The following is a 26,299-nucleotide window of genomic DNA, read 5'->3' on the forward strand; positions in this document are numbered from 1 at the left end:
AAAAATAGTATCTGTGTAGTTGAAGTATCGTTTTTGCAAAGGCTGATTAGAATGATTCATGAAAAACAGGAAAGGGTCAAAGAATATTTCTACAAAATTTACAATATATTATACAATGTAATTTCGGATTTTGTTCTTTATTTAAAATGAAGTTTTAATAATTAATTTTATAATTGGAATCAACGTAGCAGTTAACCTGGAGTAATACGCCCAAAGTACCACGAAATCCCCTCATTGAATTTTTACTCATACGCATTCATTTTTAATTCATTAGACGTACATACATTAAAAACTACACTTAAAATTAGTATTCCAATATGAAAACAAAAATTCTTCATAAGAATATTTAAATTACCTTCGAATTTTCCAAACTATGCTATCTATGTTGAGTTTGATAAAATCTAATTTGAATACAAAACCTGACGGCTAATGCTGACTTTTTGACCAAAGTTATGAAAAGAACTGACAACAACTTATAAAAAAATACTCCTTGTTCCTCTCGATGAGATTATACTCCTTTAAAGAATTGGCAATGCTTAGGAATAAGGTGTCCCTTTCAATTTAAGTACAATAAATGTAGCAGAATGGCAAAATATATAATAAAGAAAATAGTGGTTCTGCGATTACCGACCTTTAACCGCAACAACGGCGGATAATGTCACACGTGTAAGTGCGTCTATCAAGCAATCTCCGAGGCGTTCAGCATTTAAACATGCAGCTGCCCTTGGATTGTCTGGTAGGAGTGAATTCTGCACACACATCTTCATATGCATCCTTACAAATTGATGATCGCACAAGAATTAAGTGAGAGAGATTTTGAAACTCGCAGAGCTGTTCATTCAAGTTGGTGCTGTTTTAATTTCGTCTGAAGAGGCCCATTTCCTTTTATCGGGTACTGTAAATAAACAAAATTTCCGATTTTTTCGAAGAAAATGGGCAAAAAGTTACAGTAGCGGATCGCTACTATCATATGATTGAGACCTTTCTCGAACCAAACTTAAATCACTTTACTAGGAACCACAAAGAAGTCTGGTTCCAACAAGATGGAGCCGCAGCACATACTTCACGGCGTTCACTAACCATTTTGAGATGGATGGTTCCAGGGCATCTTCTTTCTTTACGAGGAGCGATTACCTGGCCACCAAGGTCCTGTATAGAACTTTAAATTTAAATCTACATGCAACCGATTGTTTAAGAAGGGGCCTTTCCGCTTTTATATGAGCCCTATATTTAAATTCAAAGTGATATTAACCCTATTTTTGACTTGTGTGACTAAAATCAAAATGAAGACGTTTATCATTTTGAAAGAAATTAGCAGACCTTATTACAATAAAAAGAATTTGTCAGTGTCCTTAATGGATAGTATGGATGGAAGTTAAAAAATAATTTAAAATTATATTGTTTAAATAATTAAACTTAACTTTTTACTTAATTTTTTTAATTCTATATTTAATTTTTGTTTGCCTTAATTTATACAAATGTTTAATTAACTGAAATGTAATTTTCTTTTAGAAAGCGGCATCTTAAAAGACATGCTTTATAATCTTTAATATAATATTTTACTTATTTATTATTATTTTAATAAACACTAAAAATTAAAAAAAAAATATTGTAGGAATTTTGAGAACTCTGTACACGCTACACTGTGTTCACTGCTGCGTCATTCAAAATCATTCAATTTTCGAAATTCCAGTTGTAATTTACGAGTAGCTATTATTCGCGAACTTAAAATCATTAGACCTCATTAAAATTTCAATTACAAGTAAATATTTTTGTCTGGGCCATATTACTGAATTTTTATTCGCACGTTTCTTAATTATGCTTAGTTTTTATTTCGTATTTGTATTTTAATTTAAAAATATCTTTATTTACCCAACCTACTTCTCGTTCCAATTTTAAATCACAAACAAAACATAAACAACCAAACTTAGCATGAATAAAAACAACCACAACAGTGCAACCATGCCAAAAAACTTAAACCAAAAAATAAAATGTAAAACATTTTAAAGAGTTGAACATTAAAAACTATCAACACTTCTAAATATGTACATACCAAAAACATCATCAATATTATTGATTAAATGCTGCAATAATTGTTCATTTGCCATTGCAATAGAATGAGACATTTCGTTATTTATTTTTTTACAAATATGAACTAAGAAAAACCGTTAAATATTCACACTAATCCGCCATTTTGCTCACTTCAAAAGCACAGATACTCATTATAAATAAAAACAATGTTAATTAATGTATAATAAATATCTACGTCATTCATTTGGACAAATTAACAATCACAAGATTTACAAATTGTCCACATTTGTATATTCTTTTTGTTTTCAACACATTCAATGAAAATTATGAAAGGAGAAAAATTAATAATAAAACTTAGACGCAGTGATTGAACAATTCAAAAATAAAATTAATTAAATTTAAACACGCATTAATCGTGATATATATTTTAGTAAAAAGGATAAAGCTAGCGAATGCCTTGACGTTATTTCACAAAGTGACAATTGAGTTATACAAAAGAATGCAAGCCAACCTCTCTCTGTAAAGTGTTGGCTTGTTTTTAGAGCACATGCACACACGCACACCATATAAGTATACAAAAAACATACACACACACACACACTCACGACGACGACGAGGACGACAGTCCTTAAATATTTATTTATCCTAGCCGCATGACCATACCTTGATCGCTGAGCATTTCATCCTCGAGCTCTTCTGAACCGAATCGTTTCAACAATTGCCTGTACGTAAGGACATCCTTGGCCCGCTCATCGTTCATATAGAACTCTGCTGTATTTCCCAACTGCAATACGAATATACAAAAGTTGGTTTAACTTAATGACCAAAAACAAACAAAAAATTGAATTTTAAAGTTCTAGAAATAAAATTTTATAATTTTGCTTAACTAACAATGACCTGAAGTCCTGACCACATGCATCAAAGGTGGTAGAAAAGGACAAATCGATGTGGTCACGAATTTATTGATTTTTACACATAACCACTCTTTAAAAAGACAAACGTATATCGTTGTTCGCGTCGCGTAGACAAAAATTGAGTTCATTTGACAAATAAAATTGAAAATATAAAATTTAACCTACTTTGTCAGTTGCCTTAGGATTGCCTCCCAAATGCGATAGGAGGTTGAAGAAATGTCCATTATCGTTTATTGTTGCAGCATAGTGAAGCGCCGTTCGGCCATCATCATCAACGGCGCTAGTTGTTTCCGGGAATCGTCCAGCTAGATAACGAACGATATCTGTGTGAGGGGGTGGAAAAGTGTTGACAAATTTAATGATACATTACGTTATTCACAAATGTACTATATCGATTTAGAGTTATAAATATTTAAGAATTATATAACTGGGTTTTCTTAAATTGGGGCCAATGCATTAATTATTACTCGTATTCGTTTTGGCTTTAAATGAACGTTATGGAATAAATACCGGGTTCAACACAAAAAAAGTTTATTATAATGATAGTGGACCTAGTGGAGTTCTATTTTAATTCAAAGTAAGAGGTTATGTTGGGGATTTCGTTATTAGTTTATTGCATGCTTGTTAAATACTTTGAACTACATTCTTAGTTACTCAAATGCAAGTCCAGGTAGAACTGATACGTTTGCTACCGAAATTAAGAAAAGAATGTTCAACTTATTCTAGATGGTGGAATTTGTAGCTGTAAAAGGTTTGAACTATAATCTTGATAATTATCAGAAAATTGGGCGTTTTTAGGAGTGAATTATTTTCAAATTCCTTATAGGACACTTTAAATTTATCAAAATATTCCTGCTAATTTTAATTTTATAGATTTTGCAAAAAAAAAAAGAGAAAAAAAGAGTATCAGAGGTTATAAATAGAGCTCTGTCCAAGTGGGCTGAGAACAACTAAATAATTCCGAATAATCAGTTCAATTTTAAGGCGGGCCATGACACTATTCATGCTGCGTCTAAGCTTGATCCTGATATCCAGTGGAAGAAATCTTAAAGACAATGTACGGGTGCTTGCCTGGTTGACATGGAGAACGAATTCGACACCGTATGGTTAGAGGGTCTGTATCTAAAGTTAAACAGACTTGGCATAAGTAAACCACTGTTGTATATGCTTTATGACATGCTTAATGGTAGACCATTTATTGTCAAAATTTGCAATGTAACATCTACCAAAATCTTTGATATTTAAAATAGTCTTCAACAGGGAGCGGTGAACTCGCCGATCTTATTTAGAATTTACACCAGTGATCTGATAGCAAGTCTGAATCAGGCAATAGCGTACGCCGACGATCTAATTGCGCACAGAACGGCCCCAAAAATTAAGGTTAACAAGACACACTTGCAGGGTGACTTCGACAAGATGACTGGAAGTTGAAAATCCACATTCAGAAATGCGAAACTATTCTGTTCAGGACTCCGCTGTATGGAGCCTCAAGTTATACGAGAAAGAACTGGAAAAATTTAGTGATCGTTGGACCAAATCAACAGCCACTGCACTGCAGTAAAGTACCTTGGCATCTGGTTGAATAAGTATTTTTATTTCGACAGGCGTATGAGTGCTGCTCTGGCCAGAGCTAGGGGAGCCTTTGCCCTAACAAAACGGTTATTTTTTTAGCAGCCGTCTTGACAGCAGGGTGAAGGTGATTTGCTACATGGCCCTTATCCGGCCGATGATTTTCTATGGGTGCCCGGTCGGAGTACAAAACATTATCATTCCAACCAGGTTCTATACAGCAGAGCCAACATAAACGGAATAGATAATTTCTTGCTGAAGCTTGGTAAGGGTCACATTGCGAGAACGATGTCGTTGACTAACAGCTTAATTTTTTCGGCTTACTACCCCAGCAATGAGTACTACGATAGTGCACGTTTAAGTGCTTTACAATCGAGGGCTGATTCAGGATAGGGAGGCGGTTCCGCTATCTATACCACGTCAGTAATACAATTTAGGTGACTCCTTTACAGTCGAGACGTCCTCGTACTGGACGCAGCCGAGTGCCTTCGGTTCAGTAGGACTGTTTCCGATAGGAACCGAAGAGATAGGGTGAAGCTGGAGAACCAGTTTTGGTGGTTCTCAAATTGAAAATGTCATTTAAAGTTGTCTAGGGCGTTTGGTCCTGGCCGGCTTACATAGGTCTAAGGATTAGGTTAGGGACAATCAGAGTGGCACCAAAAAAAATTATATACAAAAAAAACTTACTGTGGCTGTTGTAGTTTTTAACTAGTTTTAAGTATTTTTAAGTATTATTATTGGTTTTGGTTAGTTTTAAGGGGCTCAATGATAAGTTTTTTTTTAATTTTCTCGGTTTTAGAATAATTTCTTGTTATTTAATATTAAAATTGTTCTTAGGCCGAAAGGCAGTAGTTATTAGCTAATGGATTAACTGAATAACTATGCACCCGCATAGGGCCGGTAAGATATTTTTTTCAAGTTTTTGAAACTTACGCTAGTTTTTTTAAGAATTTTTGTTTAACTTTAAGATAGCTTTAAGATTTTGATATTTAAAGAAGTCCATGACAAACCCAACAAAAGAGAGTTTTGATTACATTTTCAGAACCAATTTGGTCTAAGCCAGAGTTTGAAGACATTAAGACAATCATTATCACTGCTTTTGTTAACATCTGGTTAAAGTAATGAATTCTGAGTAACATTATTTTGTTGTTCAATAACTTGAATTGCAACTATCTGACAAACAAATATGTATGTAACTTCAAAATAGAACACAATCTTAGAAAAAATGTGTTTTACATAGAAAAACAGCTAATCTACATAACACCATCTATTCACAACAAACGAAACGATGCCCTAAGGGACTGTACCAATTTGTATCGATTTGCGATTTTATGTCAAACTTGACTGGACTGAAAATTAAAAATTTTAACTTACCTGAGTGTCCAAATAAGACAGCAACATGAAGTGGTGATGCTCCACAAGGTGAAGATTCATCTTTAGCAATTGCAAATTTCCGTCTGTCCAATGCAGCTTGTAATTGATATAAAGTTCCTTGTCTAGCCGCCTCATGAACACGTGATATTTTATCCTGTGAACATCCATTACCATTAAATTACTAACTTTCAAACAAATGTCCTTCTAATCTTTTTACCATATAAGCTGGAACATTTGTCAAAAATGCTTGAATTTCTGGCTTAGAAGATTTTTTATTCATAATCTTTTTACCATCCCCATTCAAAACCAATGCAGCAAGCTGTTCCATGTCTCCAGAATTTATAATTGCTTCAATATATCGTTCCTAAGTACAGTTTTTGTTTTATATTTCACTCAAAAACAATGTTTTATCATATCAATCATAACCACAGTGCTTTTCAAAATAAAACAAAAATAAAATGTATAAAACACAACACACAAGGTGTATTTTTTTAATTATAAAGTGGCAAAAATAATCAAAGCATTTACAATAAATAAAAAAATAAAACAAAAAATAGTACATATTTAATTTGAATGTTATAAAAATGTATACTTCATCATCTAAGTAAGCTGCACTTTCTGACTGAACTTGATTATCCTCAGAATCACCACGGATGAATCCTTCGATAGCCATTGATGATGTTGGTGACTCGGAGATCATCTTATCGTCAAAGTCAGGATTGTTTTCATTTTCGTCAATTTGAGATTGTTGGTGATGGTTGATGGGTGGTGGTGTGTCTATTCGTTTAATCTCTAGATCCTAAAGTAGGTATTTTTTGGAATTTAAAATCAAGCCTTTTACTTACTTTTGCATATAGACGTTTATAGGAAGATTTAAGAAGGTTTTTTTATTTGCAACTGGGCACATAAAACAGTTTTAATTAAAATAACGACATATATTTTGCAATACAACTACAATACAACTTACAAAACAAAATTGTAGGAAACTAGGTAAGTATACATTTAAAACAGCTTTTTAAACTAATCTAAGCTCTTAAAAGGATTTCTCAATGCATATTGTGAACTTATTATAGCTACTTTATTATTGACATCATGCAATTGTTTGAAGGTACGTTCATTAAGCAACATATTTAATATAATTTTGAATTCTTGTAGGCAGATAAAGGTAGCATCTTATCAAAAGCACGAGTAGCTTACTTTAACTATCACCGGTAGACAAAATAACTTTTTTTCTGTCCCACAAACAACACTGTACATATTCAAAGATTAAGTTGTACCAAATTCGAGTCTCTTCTTTTAATTTTTCCATCACACCAGGCTTTTAAAATATGCCTTTTAAAAATATTAAAAACAACCAAAACGGTGTTCTTAAAGCTTAAGTAAAACAAAACATAGTTCTCAACAATAAATTATATGATGATTTTGTAAAGCAAAAATAGTTGTCTTCTAGATACAGTTCAAATCATTTTAGTATTTTAACTTAGTTTCTGGAAATTCTTATTAGTCTTCATCTGACTCTAAATAAACTTTTTAAAAACCTTTGCTAGTAAAGTTTTGGAAAATATGTATAAGAATTAAAATATCTGGTTAAATTTTGAGAATACCCGTTTGCAACATTATTGTATATTTTTTTAATATACTTCAAAAGCTTGTCAAAACCTTTTTAACATTAAAAACCCATTGGAAAAGAGCAATTTGGAAGCTAGAGATAAAACCCTGTCGAACACTTTCAATCAGAAAATAACTGCAAACGTAATGCTAACAATAATCTAAGCCAGACAAATTAAGGACTTTTGGGAATAAAATTTCCCTCGGGATTTCTTGCAATCTACGAAATGTGAAAAGACCCATAATTGTCCGCTTTTTATTAAAAATTTAAATAAGAATCGTACTGCAGAAACTAAATTCTGCATATAAAAATTGTTCTGCTTCTGGATAAGTAGTGCTATTGAAAACCTGGGCTGTAGAATGATAGCGTCTGAATTAAAACGTATCCACATATCAAATTTGTTTTGTTTTTGAATATATAATATCAGCTAAAAGAAGTAATGTTGCGTGACGTCAAACCTTTCTTAATATGCAATCCATCTATTGACTTAACTTTTTTTTATTAAAATATCTTTATTTACTTTCATTGGAAGTGATTTGTGTTTTATTAAGGATTATTATAAGCCAACAACACACTACATACATCAAAGTCCAAATGTGCGAATTAAAACAGATGTTTTCACATGTTTTCTTATGTCTTTTCAATAAAAATTATGCAAACTAATTCGGTTTGTTTTTTGCCCCATATGCTAAATTCACACGGTGGCGAATCACTTCAGATATAATTGTTATACCCCTGTCAATCGAAAACTAATAATTTCGTCTTAAAGATAAAGGAACTTTCCGAACAAAGAAAATGAAAATTCATGGTTAGAAGAATTTGACAAATTTAAGAGTACTACTTTGCAGGACGGCAGCGCTTTACTAGACTTATCCAAGGTTTTCAGATATTGCATTTTGTTGCGAAATCGGCTTTTAGAAATTTAGTTTGGCAATCAAAATCTAGTTGGCAATATATTCCCAATTTTCATTGATATAAAGAATAAATAAATAAGATGGAGAACCAACTCAACATTGATGAAATAAAAATTACGAATTGGTCAAAAATAATAAACAATGTTGAAACATTTTCGAGTCTTGCGAATGTATTGTGATTTCTTTTGAATATTTTGCGATTCCTCTTTTTTACAACAGAAACCCCTGATTTTAATATGAGAAACAGAACTACATATGCAAATTTACATGTGAGACCTTAGCAAATCTTATTAGTTTTTAAGTTTTTTCAATTGGTTGCAAAGTACGCTGAGAAAACTAAACTACTGAACCAAAAAACTTTTGTGTTTCTGCCTTTTTTGTTGAAACCAACTGGGGAACTAAACATATGCCACGTAGTTCTTGAGTGACGTAATTTGACTATTTCCTTCTTCTACCAAAGTTAAACCATGATTGAGGTTATATTTAAATTGAATGTTACATTTTTGCATTTATTCGAAATTCAGTTTAAAGAATATTTGGATGCCCAACTATCTGTTAACTATAACTATCCCCAGGTAATCATCACGTTACAAATCGTTGATATCGAACAATTCCAAAAATCATATGTTTCTGAAATATCCAAAAGAACAATTATACACTTAAACACGAAAATTAGAAAAAAGTGTTTAAAAATAATAGAAAATAAAAACATTTCCACTTTAGTAGAATCTTACGTATATTACATAATTATTTTCAATTCAACATTTACAAAAAAAATGGACAACAATGATTATAGTTTTGCCACTAGAAACAAACTCTCAATTAATATGCAAAATAAAGTTCACATTTGATTTTTTTTTCGAAATACATAATATTATTTTAGAATTTAAACTTGGTGCAAAGAAAAGAAATATTTTATATAATGCAAATATATATGAGAATATTTAGGACTTCACAAATGTAAAGGTAGCAATTTGTATGGTATTCTTCTTTTTTTTATAATTTATTAAGTGGAAACAAATTGTTTGCATCAGGAACTATGAATTTTAAAGGAATCCGAGAAATCGATGAGATTGTTTAAAGGCTTCCAAATTGTACCTGATCATCATCATCATCGTCGTCGTCTTCTTCTTCGTCCGTCTTTTTATCTTTTTCATTAGGTTTCTCGTTATTGGATTCCTTGTTTTCTTTATCTATCATTTTAACTGGGATTTCATCTGTTTTTTGGGGACTCGCATCTAATTTTTGAGGTTGAGAGTCATCTGAATGAGATGACCCAGTTACAGATTTGATTGATTGTGGGCGTTCTGGTTGAGAATTCTCTGATTTAGTATTTTCTGGTGAAGAAGATTGCTCAAAAGAAGTCTTATGAGTTTCTGGTTCTGGTGATTCTTGTTCTTTTACTGGTGTTTCTGACTTTGAAATACTATCTATACTACTAACTGCATCTGCTAATGGTTGTTCCTCCGAAACAGTAGGTTTTGACTGATTTTCATCTGATTGAATCTCATTTCCTTGAGTCTTTTCTGTCAAAGGTGATGCTGATTCATGTTCCTCATTATTTCCTTTTTCAGGACTTTTAGGGATTGTTTCGTCAGCACTTGGAATTTCCTCTGATTCGATTTCTTCTTTTCCATTTTGCATTTGTTCTTCAGGATTGATATCCTTTTCATCAAGTTTCTCATTGTTGTCCTTAATACTATCGGTTACTTCAGTCTTTTCTTCATCTTTTTTATCTTCATTTTCATCTTTGTTTTCTACATTTTCATCCTCCTTTTCTTTCTCTTCCACTTGTTTTTTTATTTCCTCTTTTTCTTCATCTTCTTTTTCGTCTTCTTTATCTTCTTGTTCACCAATTTCTTTTTCATTATTTTCGTGTTCTTCATCTTTTTCACTAACCCTGTTACCTTCATCACCATTGTTGTCTCTTTCTTCATTATCATCACTCTTATCATTGTTTTCACTTTCTTTGAGTTCTGCTTCGTTAACAGCATTTTCATCATTGTTATTATGATCATTCAAAGCATTTCCAACATTCTGTAAAAGTAAACAATTGTCGACTGATTTTTTGCTATATCTTTTATGTAATGTATTTTTTTTAATTTTTTATTTTAAGAACAAAATTAATACCAAAAACTCACACCGCAAAGGTTTTCGAAAGCGATCAAATCAACTTTCATCATTCATTAAATATGCAAACAGTTAAATTTTTAATTCCAATTTAAACTAATACAAAAATAAATGAACTAACAAACAAAAATTAGGATAAAGCAAGTTTTTGGAAAATGGAAAATGAAAAAACCTCGCCGACAATGGCTTACTTTTTTGTTTTGTTTAACTATTTTGCAGGAAATTTGAACGCCTTCAACCTGATTATGCACAAACACTCACAATGGTTCAATTTGATTTGTTTAAATAATTTGTTATTTTTACTAAAAAAACCTAGTTATCATGCTAAGCGAAATTAAATAATAAATTATTTATTTTATTTTAAACATGCTTCGTTTTTGTTAACTAAAAATTCAAGCTCTAAAAGCAAAGCAGTGCAATTTAGAATACAAATTATTACCTCTTTTTCTGGTAGTTTCTCAGGTTGCTCGTCTTCGGGTTCGACTTCATTGTCAAGATTCGAGGTTTCTTCAGGAGTTTTTGATGGACTTGCAGGATCAGATTCTGAAATGTCTACTTCACTGTTTGTCATATGACCGTTTTCGATGGCTTGGTCTAGGTCATCTTTGGATTCCGATTCTTCGAGAGCTGGTTCGGGATGTTCTTCATTGACACTGTCGCTTTTTAATTTCAATTTTCAAAAATTGTTAAACATCAAAATAATATTTTGTGCATAAAGCTTAATTTTGTTTAAATTTCTAAAATATTTGATGTATAGTTACTTGCAATTATCTAATCGGATTCGTATAAGCAAACAAGTGTTACCTATCGTAAAGCTTTTTTTATGTAATTTGGCTTAGGCTACACATATAAAAGGTCAATTTTAGTGACGGCCTTAAACAAAGCTCAATGTTATGGATTCCATTTATTTGGAGTGAAAACTTCATAAAGGATGTCTTTTTAGACCAAATCCTTATTTTTGGAAATTTAGAAAACCAATATTTATTATTCTAATAACTTTTTTGAGCAATTAATTAGAACATTCTTCCCTCGAGCAAAATTGTGTCCTTTTCATTTACATACACCCTTTTATTGGATGCATCATAAGATGGAACTTGTCTTAGGTGGATAAAATAATCATCCTACTACTTAAAAACGCCTACATTTTAAGAAGTGTAAAATAATCATTTTAGCTAACCTATACTACTTCTTGTAATTCCATTTTAATTTTTTATTTAAAGAAAAAACCTACCCTTGAAAAAGATCCGGCTCTGAAGTGTTCTCAATACTGTTTGCTTCTGAACGAGATGTCAAAAGATTTACACTATTTCCCAAAATATCAGACCTCCTTCTTCCATTTGGAATATTTATCTCAGGTTTCTGAATAAAATAAAATATAAATGTGATATAATAATATTTATTATTGTTCGTAAAAATAGTTATATACCTTTCTATCATCACTATTATCATCACTAGCCAAAGCTTCCCAATCAACCGGGATGTCCTGTGAAACACGTGGTGCTTCCGGCACCTGTGTCAGGAAGGACCGTTCAATTTCGTTGTGTTTTTGCTTGTAATATAGCGGAGTTTTCATTTTCTACAAATTATTTTCATTCAATTAAGTTAAATGGTTTATGAAAACAAGATTAATGAACTCTTACATAATCTAAAGCATCTTCTTCACAGCCAGCTTGTGTCAAAAGAGTGTAACATCGCATATTATTTTTAGCACTAGCAGCCCAATGTAAAGCTGTCTTTCCCGTCATATCTGTCTCATGAGCGCCATCTGGCCAAATACCCAGTAAATACTCCAACATCATGGTATGACCCAAGCCGGCTGCCTTATGCATCACATTCAAACCATTTGCATCCTTACACGTAATTAGAGTCGGAGGCACGTTCGATTCCATTGTAGCTTGAAGAGTTTCTAAACTGTTGTCCACAACTGATTGATGGACATCCTTAATCGAATTCTATAAATAATAATAAAATCGGAACCATATAAGCTTTGGCACACTCTTGACATATCAGTTAAAGATCGCATACCATCACATAGGGGACTGCTGCTAAGAACCGCTTCACTTTCGGATTCGTACTCGCCTGCTGTCTCAATCGGTTTCCTTGACCCGCCCACAGGACCCTTGTCAATTTTCCAATATCTTTTTCATGCATCCATATCCGAATGGTGGACAATCTTATGGAAAAATCTGAAAGGAAACAGCAATTACAGGGCTAAACTTTTCACGACGCACGTCGAAATGAATATAATTGCAATTTGATGTGCATGTTGCAATTGCAACAATCACACGTCTTTAATCAAAATCAATTTGAATTCGTGTTCATATATTATTCAGGATAAATACGAGGCAAATTGGAATCACAAATAGAATGTAATCCGTGGGCCCATCGTTGCACCAATAAAATATATAAGTCATGCCACGAACTTATATCCTTACTGATGACTGGGTCTGGGAGTAATGTAGCCGTGCTGCAATGCAACGATGAGGTTGATAGATTTTTGTTCTACTTATTTCTTGCAGCAATAAAATGCTTTATAATGCAATTCTGCTATATCGGTTTTCATTGAGTGAAAATTCTTTTTATTTGGAAATAAAATTTGAAAGTCACTTTTTTTGAATAACTTTGGGGATGTGGCTATGGAGTAAGAATGCTCAGCTCATGTAAGTGGAAAATAATTCGTGCACATTAGTGACTGATACTAGATTTAGTTTCAAAAGGTTTATATAGTATAGATTGGCCTTCTGACATTGAAAATGATTTTAATAGTTTGAATATGGATATGATGTTTGACGTTGCATGGGGATGGGCAGCCCACACCCCATCCCATGGGGGATGATATATTTGTATTCACATGTTAAGCGTTGGCGTTGCTATTTTATGGCATAAAAGTCAATAAATCCTATTACTTCATAATACTATGAATTTGTAAATATTTCTTCAAGAGTAATGGGGCACAGTTTAAGGTGCCATGACATTTAGAAACTTATGATTTTTTAGATTTTTTTAATACTAAAAATAAGAAACATGACAATAATTTAAAAGTAAGAAAACAAACAATAATTGTATTATATATATTTTTTAAATCTTACCATCAGCGCTTTTCTTTTTTGTTTCAACTGGTGCCTGAGCGTTCATTGGTAAGACTGTAAGAAAAACATAAATTTAAAGATAATTATTTGATTCGATGTTTTATTAATCAACAAAATCTATTATCTATTAATTGATATGTTGTATTCTATGTGCTCTTAAAAATAAAATCTTGCTAAAAGGTTTTGAAACTAATGTCATCGAATTAAAAGAACTTAAAAGAACTTAAAATTCTGTAGGTAGTATATTTCTAGCAATCTCCTCAACTTAGTAATATCATTATTGTGTGCTAAAGAGAAACCTTATAATACTTCGGAATTATGTGAATGTTGATCCCTGAGAAAATCAGTCATTTATTTATAATATGTTATATAATATTTATTCATATGGATTACTCGAAATAAAATTCCCTATTAACTTTTGTAGAAAGTATTTTTAACAATTTAATATTGTTTATAGAAATTCCAACTAAATTTGCAACAAACACATAAATAACAGGACACAAAATTAACGATTTTCTTCAAAAACCAACAAATAAATTCGGTTTACAAAAGCTTATAGAAAAACACTACGTATGAATATACTATGACATCAGATACTAGTTCACGTGAAAAACATTAATTTCTTTCTTTTCATTAAAAAAAAGCAGGAGGTCAATTACCATCATACTCCCCTCTTTATCCACTATGACAGTTCAATGCTCTAGATTTATAGCGACGTGTTTCTGATAAAAGTTGTTAATGTAATGATCTCGAATTTTGTCATTGTTTTTACTTGAACATTTTGTATTCCCGATTAATGTTGTCTCCATTTTTATCAAATAAATATATCTATTAAATCAAATTTGAATTATTTATTTAATTTCACTTTGTTTAATATCCTAAAGGTCTCTCTGGTTAACGTCCTAAAAATCTCGATTGTTAAAAAATAAGACAGTTTGTATTACATAATTCTTGTATAGATATTATTTTAAATTTCTTGTTTTTCCTGAAAAATAATTCGATAGAATATTTTCCTCGAATCCATAACATACAAAAAACTATTACCTAAATAACTTCAATGGTAGTAGAGAAATTTAAAGAAGTAATGTAAGAAATTGAAGTAACTACTCCTGAATTCTTGTTTCGAAATGTTTTGTCTGTATACAGGAAATTCTCTGATCCTTTAGATTTTCCTAACAGCAATATTTCAAATTATTATTTGTCCAGGTTGATTGAATTTGATAGTGTTCCAAATATTGAATTAAATTATTTGAAAAAGTTTTGTTTAATTGAATTCTTCGCTGTATTGCTTAAATGTTGTATTATCCTTGACTTGGAGAAAGAAATCTTTATAACACAAGTTAACCTTCCGATACCTTTGACTTCTTCGACTGCACTAATTCGATATTTCTCCCTTGGATGATTCAAATTCCTTAACTCCGAGTATTGTCGTTTGACACGTACATATGTAAATAAGAACATATGTAAAAGCTAACATCAATTAAAACAGAAAAAAAATATAACAAGGACAATAATTTCTTAATAATATGAATCGTTAAGCAATTTATCGATTTATTGATATTTATCTAGAAGTTGAATAAATATTCAACAGTGTCCGTATATTCAGTTCATGTTATATGCACACATTGGAACTCGAATCATGTCTCAATTCTTTTAATGGCTAATGAATGAGGTTAAACATGGAAAGAGTATTGACTGATAGGTGTTGTATAGCCATTCGTTGAACCCTTTTTAGTTGAAGTTGTATTTATAGAAAGGCGAACATTAGACATATAGTTTATTGGTACGTCTTTTTGAGTCAATCAAACCTTTGTTTGTTTCTGTCCAAAAAGTTAGTGAAAGCTTCTATTTTGAATATGCACGAGTTCTAAAAGATGTGACATAAAAAGTTTCAAAACCTTGACCTTATATAACTTAATTTAATGATAGATATTTGTGTTATTGACATAATAATTTGTTTAACAACTCTCTCTTCGAAAATCAACATTTATTGAGACAACATTGAAACAATAACTGAAACATGTTTTGATAAATTTTATTATTAATTTCGATTGGACATTTTCTGTCACTAACTTCAAGGACATATTTTATATATTCATTTAGTTTTTGAAAACATTAAGCGTTCTACACTTAATTTAATTGGATAACTACACGACCCCCTTCTTAAAAAAAAAAACTCGTTCGTGAATCAATTGAAAAACAAACGAAAACAAATTGGATACGAAGTGTTCGTATTTATTTGACTTTCATATTGCGATTGTCACGCAAAAGAATTTCGGAAAGGAAAGATATAAATGGAAGGAAATATTATATTGTAATCCTTGATTGAACACGCGTTAGGTTATCTTTTTGCCACACCTTGTAAGCGTGTTAAGTATAAATGTTATTGATCCATCAATCATTAAAAGGTAAACAAAAAGAAATAAATTTGTAATGTTGGAGTAAAACATTATAAATTCATTTAGCATAGGTAGCAACAAGTTAGTTGGGTTTTTTTATTTAAAGAAAATATAAGCACTTATTCTGAACTTCAAAAAATTGAAACTATGATTCAAGCAAATTTAAAGGAAAACAAATATTTTAGTTTTATTTTACATTTTAATTTTTCAAATTATTTTCATTAAATGTTTAAAATAATTTAATTGCTTGCTATACAATTTCTTTAAGAGTTAAAGAAAGAGATTACTCGATTTTTTTTAATATTTATTTCCTAGAACGCAATAAACCTGTGGATTCTCTATGAAAAAAAATAAAACTGAAGGACAATTTAAAAAAAAAGTAAATATGCTACTATTTTTGTCGTTTTTAAGAGAAAATAATATTATTTTAAATTGTGCTTTGATCTTAAGCAATTTTTTATAAAACGAGAGATTCTTGAATCCGTACAAAAGTAATTTTGAAAAGGAGGTTAGGATACATCCTACACTAATACCTTTCTATTGAAGGTGTTAATTATTTTTGCAATATTTAAAATTGTCCCTTAAGGAACCTAGAAATGTCAGAAAAACTGTCGATTAAATTTAGTTCAAAGATTTACCAAAAGTTGACAACAGTAAATTTTCATAGGAAGTTATTGTAATGGGTCCGATTTGTCAAATTGAAAATGTTGACATTTCTCGAGTTTCAAGGTCCTTAGAGTCGAAATAAAAGATTTTTAAAAAGATATCTGTGCGTGTACGTACTTTGGTACGTCCGTACGTCGGTGCATTCGCGATGTTTTTTTGTCGTCCATACCTCAAGAACCAGTAAGGATATCGAATTCAAATAAATTTTGTTTTACAGATAATAATATTGAAATAGAAATAGAAATAGTAGTTTAAAAAAAGGTGACAATTTTGGTTAACCCTAAATATATAACGAACCAAAAACGCTAGAGACTTAAATTAAATTGTATATAATATATTCCGACGTGATGCCAAATAAATATATTTTTGGAAAAAAATCCAATTACGTTTTTTTTAAATCAAAAAACTGAAATAAAAATTTGTCACCTCGAAAGTTGTACGAATGCAAAGTGATTTTATCACCAAAACAATTTCGTGCAACGAAAAATAACGTTTTAACCACTTGGTACAATTTTGAGAAAAATCGAATTGAAAGTTTTTTCTATAAAAAATAAAAACCTAAAAAAAAACATTACTCAAAGTTGGTAAAAATTTAATTTCGACTCAAATATCTTTTCAAAAATTTGAGATTAATTTTAACTTAAAAGAAATATTTTTTTTAACATTCTGAAAAATTTTGAGAAAAATCGAATTGACAGTTTTTTTACAAACAATAAATACCTAAACAGAAAATCTAATAAAAGTTGGTAAAAATTGGTTTTCGACTCAAATATCTGATTAAAACTTTGAGATATTGGCTTTAAACTACTTTTATCTTTAAAAATATATTATTGTCAACATTCAGTAAAATTTTGAGACAAATCTAATTGACAGTTTTTGTACAAAAAATAAAACCTAACAAAAAACAATACTAAAACTTGGTAAAAATTTACTTTCGACTCAAATAGCTTTTAAACAAGACAAATCGACAGAAGGGACATGAAGTTATCAGTGTGGGTCGCATCCCAGCCTCTTTTTTTATTTGAAATGTATACATCAATTTTTTTAAAAGATGAAATAGGTTTTAATTTGATATCTTCATTTTATTTGCTTGTGAAAAAACTATCAAATAATAATTTATTTATTTGGTTTGTAAAATATTCGAGATGACAAATATTGTTTTTCAATTATTTGATTTAAAAAAATGTCAATTGAGTTTTTAGGCTCATAATAATTTAAAATTACCTCACAATGTGAAATAGAAGGCTATTGTTTTATTGATTGGATATATGTGGTTCAACAAAAATTTCTTTTGATTTTTTAGGAAACCTTTTTTGAAATTCCTTTCTGAGTATTTTTATGTTAATTTCTGTCAAACAAAATTTTTCGAAGCCGATATCTTTTTAAGTTCTTCAGATATATGGCCAACAAAAAAAGTTATCCCAAACGTACGAAACAAAAAGTCAACAAATCGAATTGAAATACATTTCTTAATCTACAATCTTTCTAATTTAAAACAGAAGACATTTAAACAGGTATATACTAAAATGCCTCAAATATGTTTCAAAATACCACTTTGTTAGCATTCAAATATTTCGGTAATATATCACAAAATATGTTATCTGAATGAATGTGTAACAAACAAATGAGATACGAGTATTCACTAAACCTTTAACTTAAGGGTATTTTAAACTCTTTTACAAAATAACGAATCATGTAAGCCCTGTAACAATTTAGCGTAGTGATAGCGTTACGAATACCTACATCTAAGTGCTCTATAATATTTTGTTTAAGTTTTAAGTCTTGAAGATAATTTCATTCAAATTCACTATTTGACTAAGGAATACAAATTCTGGAGTAAATTCAATAACCAAAAACTTAACATTGTCGTTTTTCGCACAAATTTAATGAATTTTGAAGTTTGATTGAATCTTTATAACAACTATTTGAGATCCCGATCTTTGAATCCCTTAAACAATCTGCACAAAAATATAGCTCATAATCATATGACATAAATATCCTCATTTTAACTATGGATAGGTACACTGGGTCATGACTAAAACTAATAAAGTGGTAAAAGCAGTTACTCGACTAAAAAAGCAAAATAGTTTCTCTGAAAAAAACCTAAATTAAATTATTTAAAAGAAAGACAGATTCGTCGTAGAAAGCTATTTAATCTATTTCACAACATTTTTAATAAATTTAAACCCATCTTTCACGCTCTGTTTGCTAATTTTAAATTAATAAATAGATATTTATTGATTTAAATATTATGAGCAATTTTTAAAACTTTAAATATTTATATTTGTTTTCACTTTTACCCAAATAAATTAAAAGAAACAGAAATTTGAACTTACCCCTGGGAGGTGAAGAATGATAATACAATCCATGAAAACGTTTTTTCCTTTTCGGTGGCATTTTATTATTGCACTCTGACCCGCAACTGGAACTAAACACAAATTCTCACTAATTAAAGCTTTATTCAAAACTCAAAAAGCCAAGTCAACAACACAAATCCGCACCGCACTGAACTAAAAAGAGTATGGTATTTGTTAAGCACTGTGCACTGTGCAGTGTAGGAGTTATAATTAAGTCTCCATGTTCGAAAAATTTCCAGTCATGCATGTAAATGATGAATATAGGATGTGAAATTCCAAAACTCCATACATTTCTAAACAAACTAAATGGCCAGTGTCCTTTGCAAAATGACAGGAGTATAAAAATTGCAGCTTTTTGATCGAATCACCGACCGCCAAACACCACCCTTCGCGTCGCGCTCCGTCGTCGTCAGTGCCGCACTTACGAGTACTTTCAGTATAATTTTTGTAGAAGACTGTCACTTAAATTTATCACATTGCTCACGAACACGAAGTCTGGAGTTCTTTCCAGGAAAGTCATTCACTATATCGCTCTTGGAAAAGCACTAAATCCTTGATTGTCTATCGTGCAATCTCATAGACAATTTGACCGACCGAAACTACGAGTCCAATAGAGAGAGAGCCTACCAGCAGTATAGGTAAGGTAGTGCGAGTTCGAGTATATTGATGAATTTTTAATAATGATTGCATTGCATGTCCTTATAGTAGCAAGTCCTCGTCGGACAATTCATATTTTTATTTTTTTTTATAACATCAGTAGCAGCAGGACAAGCTATGTACAACACATGACCCAAAGGACATGCGATTAATACAGGCTGTAAGAGACAGTTGAGGACCCCACGACGACTACGAAGACGACGGACGCCCGCCCAGCGATGAAGCGATATCTAACGTCTAAGTCTATATAAAGCGCATTTTATTACCTATATATACATTTTCAACATCACATTCACTACAAGGACCACAATGGGAAACCAAATCAATAAAATTCGAATTCAATTCTATTTTATTATTTAGTGCAAGAAAAACCAATAAAGCTGACCTGACACTATACAAATGTGGTATAAGGGTGAAGAGTTATGGAGTTCGATACTTGGAGGTTTGAAATTCGTGTCGTTTTTTGTTTTTGTCTCTTTTTGCCAAGCAGAAGATTCGTGGTCTTTAAAAATAGGACAGACATTTTTTTAATTGTTGAATGACAGCAATTAATTTCAATCGACAATAATTATTTTGTTGACAATTTTAATAAAACTTCGATAAGAAAATGCATATTAAGTGAAAATAGGTCAAATTTATAGATAAATAAAAATAATTAATGGGATGGGTTACGTAGCGTTACGGAATAGACAAGTTAGAATAGAACAATACACCTTAATCATAGATTACTTTTTATTTAATTAATTTATATTTTAAAAAAACAGACATAGGCTGGATTCAAACACACATGGTAGTCCAACGCACTAATTACGGCCCAAAGGAATGATACAAACTCAGAGCTAAGTCCTACAATTGTCCGTAAAAAGTTTAAATAAACATGCCTGATGAAAACGTTAACTGGCCTTCTCGTTCGAAGCACTGGCAGCCAATATACAATCCGCCATTAGCTCCGTACGTCAAAATTTATTTGAAAAAGTTGCAACTCAAAGCCCTGGCAAACATATACCGGAAATCACACTTAAATGCAAACGATAGTACCTACCTTACAAATTAAAATAATACAAAATTAGTTTTGATAACATTCTTGTCCTGTATTATTATTTAAAGTTCTAAAGCTTTAAAACAAACATTCGTTACATTCCTACATAATTTTTAATAAGAAAACCGCATAATGTTTTCATGTTTTTTATTTATCTCACACATTTCGAATAAGACTAAACTTTCTTATTTATAAATATTCAAAAATCCAGTTTGGTTTGCCTTTTAATTAATTATTATTGTATTAGGCCATTTTCTTGGGAAGTTCATTTAGAAAATATGGTAATGAAAACTTGCTAACACGCAACTTGGAGGGCGAGCTTATTATTTCCTTCCTAAAACTTATTGTTCTATTTCAAAATTTAACTTTTTTGGATCAAATATTCTTTTCCCTTTTAATAAATGTTGAATATCAGAAATAATTACAACCATCCGCTTAAATTGGTAAGTTTTCTTTATTCTGAGAAGTTCCTATTTTAAGAATCTCAAATATGAAGAACCACGCAGAGGTTTTCCTGTTTTGGTCCTTTAAATTTATGCAAAAGTCCATTGTTTTTTATAAGGATGAAGGAAGTTATACGATATGCATTTTCCTCAAAGATTTGTTTGCTTTTACTTAAAATCTTTGAAAAAATTGTCGGCATGGAGTTTGTTTAAAGGGTTAACATTCGCTACCGTAAAAAGTGTAATTCCAATTAAATTTGACTTTGTTGATGAAAAATATGGTTTGTATACCATGCATCGTTCTGAAGCAACATTTTTGTTTTATGTTTTTGAAATGTAGAAATCTACAGAAAAAAACCGGAAGAATGAAACAAGAGCGCAGCAAAAAGGACTTTTCAAAATTCGGCATACCTACATAGGTATGATTTCGAAATTGACTTTAAAATTTCTCAATCAGGGAATTTAGAATATCAGCTTTAATTAACAAAATACGTGTTTTTCACATGATTTTTATATTTTTGTTAATAAATGTTTCCACAGGAAGTACTCCAGTTATCCAGTTGATTAAGCACAAGGTAGTTTTTTCAGCTTTTGGCTTCGTTTGTCGGTTTCTTTTCCTATGGAAGTAGATGCAGCTATACAACTTATTCCGCCCAAAGAATGTAATGTATTTAGTCTATCTAACGTTCTGACATTAAAGTCCGAATTATCAAATACAAATTAGTTAAATGAACCGCTTAAATCTGGTCACGTGTGGCAAATAGCTGATATTTCTAACAACTGAGCTTCATAGTATGAAGAACAAAAGCCTAAGCTTGATATAAGGTTTACCAACTTCTTAGAACCAAGCTTTCTGTATATAAATAAGGCAAGGCTGCTTAGTATTGGAGACATGAATGATCTGGGACGCACTACTGATATAATACTATGCCCTATTGAGATGCATTTCCTTTTTCTATTTTCAATGTTCATTTTCGTTAGTATAAGAGTTTCCAAAAACGTTTTTAGGGCTTTAGGTACACAATCGTCATCAACGTGTTTAAAAAAAACCATCAGATGTTTTCCTTATTTTTCAAACTAAAACAAATACGAACAAAAACATAGAAGTTTTTTTTAATGAAATTTAATGAGATTTAATTTTGTGGAACACAATTTTTTGATACGACAAATAGTTTTCGAGATAAACGTGAAAAACTGAAACACACACCTTGTTTCTCTTAACTGTCGCTAGAGCTCACGTCAGATTCTTGGGGACTTTTTTTTTGTGGATCACCAGACATCCCTTAGTAAGTTTTGCAAGTTTCAAAACTGTTGGATTTTTTTTGAGGTGAAGGCAATTTTCATTGACGGGACTTATATATTATAGACTGTTAATTTTTCTGTTACAAAAGTCATGAAATACTCTTTCAAGTGAAAAAGATATCCTTATTTCGAAATTTACTTTATGATTTCTTAATCATTACGTTTTTTTCACATGTTTGCTTGTGCAAAATAAGCTTGTTATTCCTTTTTTCAGAAAATTTGATTCTAAAAATATTTAAACAGAAAAGAATTTTTGGTGTTGAAAACTATCACAAATTACATTGACAGAAATCGTGGTTCATAAAATAACATGCACATGTGGTCTCAGAAAGGCTTATAAGGTGTTTTTCCTAAAATAAAAAAGGCGATATCTCTAAAACCGGGTGTAGTAAAGGAATTTAAATTCGGGTTTGGTTTAAAGGCTGTTTAACAGTGTTATTTATAAAATGTGGTGGTTTTTGAAATATTCTAGAAAAAAATTGAAAACATTTTAATATGCAGATGTCCAATTTGGATACAGATGTTAAGAGATCAGTTTTTAAAAAATTCAGTTTTTTAAGACACTAATACTTTTGTGTTTTTCAAAATTAAGTCGACATTTTAAGATGATGGTTTCTTTTCCGAAAAACATAAGTTCTAGTTGATAATATTATATTTTTTTTAAAAAGCTTTCGTTTTGTATAAAAGCCATTACTACAGTAAGAGTTTTTTGAAAGTTTCGGACCTTTAAATCGAGATGTTTATAAGAGACATGTTAATGTTTTCAGAAAAATAAAAAGCGGATATCGATTATTTTATATCTCAAAAACTTCTTTAAACATATTCTTTTTAAGCCTAAACCCTAAAACAATTGTTTAAAAACTATTTCACCGAAAACTATTAATATTAATAAAAAAAATAAGAATTAAGAATTACTGAAAAATTCACTAAAAAAACGGTTAGATAAGTGGACTTATCATATTTGCCTTCATTAAAAATGGTATCGTTCCTATACAAAATCTATATCCAATGGCTAAGAAAAATAACTCACATATTTTCTATGCATATGGGTTATCGTATTAAAATAATTTGCATGACTGGCGATTGTTATGCAAATAAGGATCAATAGCCTACCAGAGGGTAAAGTTTGTTGCACTTTTACACTAAACCAATAGACGACTCAACAACAAAAACCATCACACAAAACGTTTGCACATTATATCCGTCTTTTCATTCACTACTAGATTTTAACGTGCAATAGAATTTGAATTTATATTCATCCTCGAGCTAAACAATGCACTTGACAATCGGTTTCATTACTATCCTTAACACTTTGAGAAAATCCTTATTTCACTCTAGACACTAGACTTTTGCTTAGGATTGGGGCACGTCCACCAAGTTGAAGAAACTATCGATAACTGTGGAGTATCCTCGACTCGAAGGTGTTTATCTATCCTTTCTTTCTAAAGTATCGAAGCTAGGTAAGGTTGGAGCTAGAAACTAACATATTTTTCTATATGTACATAGGTATGTGCTCCCATACCTCAACGGCCTATTGAACATAGAAATTTGAATGAAAAGTTGGAAAGTTAATTATACGCAAGACAGTTTAAAAAAATAACTAAAAAAGAAAAACGTGTATTTCAGTGTAAATTGGGTCAACGAAAACCGATGTTATAGTAATTTTTAATTTTACACTTTTAGTTTTGGCTCTCGGAGAAATTTAAAGGAAGTCTTGTAGTTGGATTTCTTGTTGCTGATTGCAATGAAGGATATTGTTAAGGGCGTTTATTGTTGATATGTATTGATATGTGTGTATGTAAGTGTAGTTGATAGGTCAGGGAATGGTTAACTTTTTTTACCAATTAGGCGTTTTGTACGATACAACAACTTTCTTTGATTGTTTCATTGAACTAATTAGACACTAAATAAATTGACCTTGATACCTTGTTAGGTTTTGATAAATACATGTTTATTAAAACAACTTAATTTTAGTGATTGGTTAAACAGCTTAAGACAGTGTTGTGCATGAAATATAAGCTGCCATATTGTTTTGAATACATTTGATTGCTTTTCTTATGCTATGAGTTCATAAAATATTTTTTTGAAATTGTTTAAACTTAATATTTCTTAAAATTCAAGCTTTATTTTTAAAATCCGGGATAGAAAATCAAAAAATTAAATTGGTGATCAGATTGACAGTTATTACACTCAAGACTTTCGCATGAGTAGCTGTGAAATTTAAAATATATATCCTTATTTTACAAGAAAAAATGTTTAATATTTTGAAAATCGTTTTTTAAACTGATTCTAAGCAATAAAGTAATCAGAATCAAAAACTGATAGATGATTCTTTAAAATTTTTCAAATAAGGATTGAAGCAAAGTCATATAAAGTGTAAGTATTAGCTTGTCTGATTTTTACTATTTGTTCCCTTCATGAAATATACACAGCTATTCAAAATAATAGAGGAAGTGCTTTATTATTTTTTAAGATTAAGGCTTTCTCTAAAATAATTAATGGCTGAATCACAAACACGCTTCAGCTTCGGCTTTGCCTGATGTTTACGAGTTCAGCCATAGGAATTCAATGCATGCTATCACAATGAAGCTTTGACTTCACGTTTCGTTTGACAATCGTAAGGAAAAGAACGTAATGTAACTCGAAACGGAAGCTCTAGTTCAAATTTGCTGAACATTTGCTTTATCTGACAGCTCAATCGCTATAAAAAAGTCAACAAACAAAATACATTTGGATTTAGAGGTTTATTAGAAAAATTAAAAGGTTAGTTATGGAAATATACATAGAATAATTATACATTTTTTTCTTAAAAACGTTTTATTTTTGTAAAACAGAAATTGAGTTTCCAAGAACTACTCATAGATTGAAGAACTCCGTAGATTGAGCTCCCGGAACTACCAACGTCCCTCAGTCTGCGCTTCTTCTTGCTCCATGAGCTGAACATACCCACGATAGGCTGTGTAAGCTACTTTACTGAAAGAAAAATCAAAACAAACTTTTGACAAAAAATAATGATAGAAGTGTCATTTTAGAAATGTCATATTAAAAATGCCATTCAAAGCAACCTCGAAGCAGGCCCATCGTAACGCAGACGAAGCCGAAGCTGAAGCGTATTCGTGTTTCAGTCATAATTGTTTTTTTCCGCTTTGGAGTGTTCAAAATGTTAAAAAATGTTTTTTGGTTTCTTAAATAGCCAGAATGGCTTCTTTATTTACTGCTTCTTTGCGACATGACATACACACCACAAGTTCTTGGCATTTACTTATTGGAATGGCGTTTTATATCTTTCAAAATATTATGATGATGTTTTCTTGGTCGTGGGGATCACGTAATTGGAAGTGCAGCCTAACACTTAACCAAGAATAGCAACCCCACCCCATGATGCTACTGCTGAATGAGTTATAGCCACACATATTATTGATATGCTTAACGTGAACACCTTTCGTTTAGGACTCATTTCACGGTGGGCCTACCCACAATATCAGGACCAAGAAAAGTGTTGGTCAACACCCCATGGCATGAACTGCACCCCTTGTTGAAGAGTGAGGTCTATCTTGCACCTCTTGTATTCTTAGGGCCATAGGTGTAAAACAGAACCCTTAGAGCACCATTTAGCTCCGCATACGGCAACTACAGCCACCATGGTACTCGCACTAGGGCCTACCAGTTAAGAACTGGTAGTAATGCAGAGCAACAGAATAGAAAAACAAAAAAATATGCTGGACCGCACGACCACTAGTTTATACAACTGGTAGTGGTGTAAGGCATCATATACAGCAACCCAGGAACATCACGTCATGAGATCA

General features: G+C 31.1%; 1 protein-coding gene across 9 annotated transcripts in view; it reads right to left on the bottom strand.

Moving 5' to 3' along the window:
• The window catches only part of LOC129948851 (putative uncharacterized protein DDB_G0282129), a 29,828-nt gene extending 5,942 nt beyond the window's left edge, over positions 1-23,886 (bottom strand). Inside the window, exons 1-14 of one of the 9 annotated variants that reach the window (XM_056059965.1) lie at positions 23,607-23,883; positions 19,032-19,952; positions 13,631-13,684; positions 12,567-12,727; positions 12,182-12,493; positions 11,968-12,117; positions 11,773-11,900; positions 10,981-11,200; positions 9,510-10,448; positions 6,481-6,687; positions 6,106-6,252; positions 5,889-6,042; positions 3,111-3,268; positions 2,695-2,815 (exon numbers count right to left, since the gene is read on the bottom strand). In XM_056059965.1, coding sequence (XP_055915940.1) covers positions 2,695-2,815; positions 3,111-3,268; positions 5,889-6,042; positions 6,106-6,252; positions 6,481-6,687; positions 9,510-10,448; positions 10,981-11,200; positions 11,773-11,900; positions 11,968-12,117; positions 12,182-12,493; positions 12,567-12,727; positions 13,631-13,684; positions 19,032-19,092 — 2,812 coding nt within the window. In that variant the 5' untranslated portion in view covers positions 19,093-19,952; positions 23,607-23,883. Of the gene's footprint in view, positions 1-2,694; positions 2,816-3,110; positions 3,269-5,888; positions 6,043-6,105; positions 6,253-6,480; positions 6,688-9,509; positions 10,449-10,980; positions 11,201-11,772; positions 11,901-11,967; positions 12,118-12,181; positions 12,494-12,566; positions 12,728-13,630; positions 13,685-14,289; positions 14,582-14,674; positions 14,980-19,031; positions 20,005-23,606 lie in introns of those variants that run through there. The other 8 variants (XM_056059961.1, XM_056059960.1, XM_056059958.1 and 5 more) reach the window with 8 other exon arrangements.
• Positions 23,887-26,299: the final 2,413 nt, after the last annotated feature.

This window comes from Eupeodes corollae, chromosome 3 (genome assembly GCF_945859685.1).
Source record: "Eupeodes corollae chromosome 3, idEupCoro1.1, whole genome shotgun sequence".
Lineage (NCBI taxonomy): Eukaryota > Metazoa > Arthropoda > Insecta > Diptera > Syrphidae > Eupeodes > Eupeodes corollae.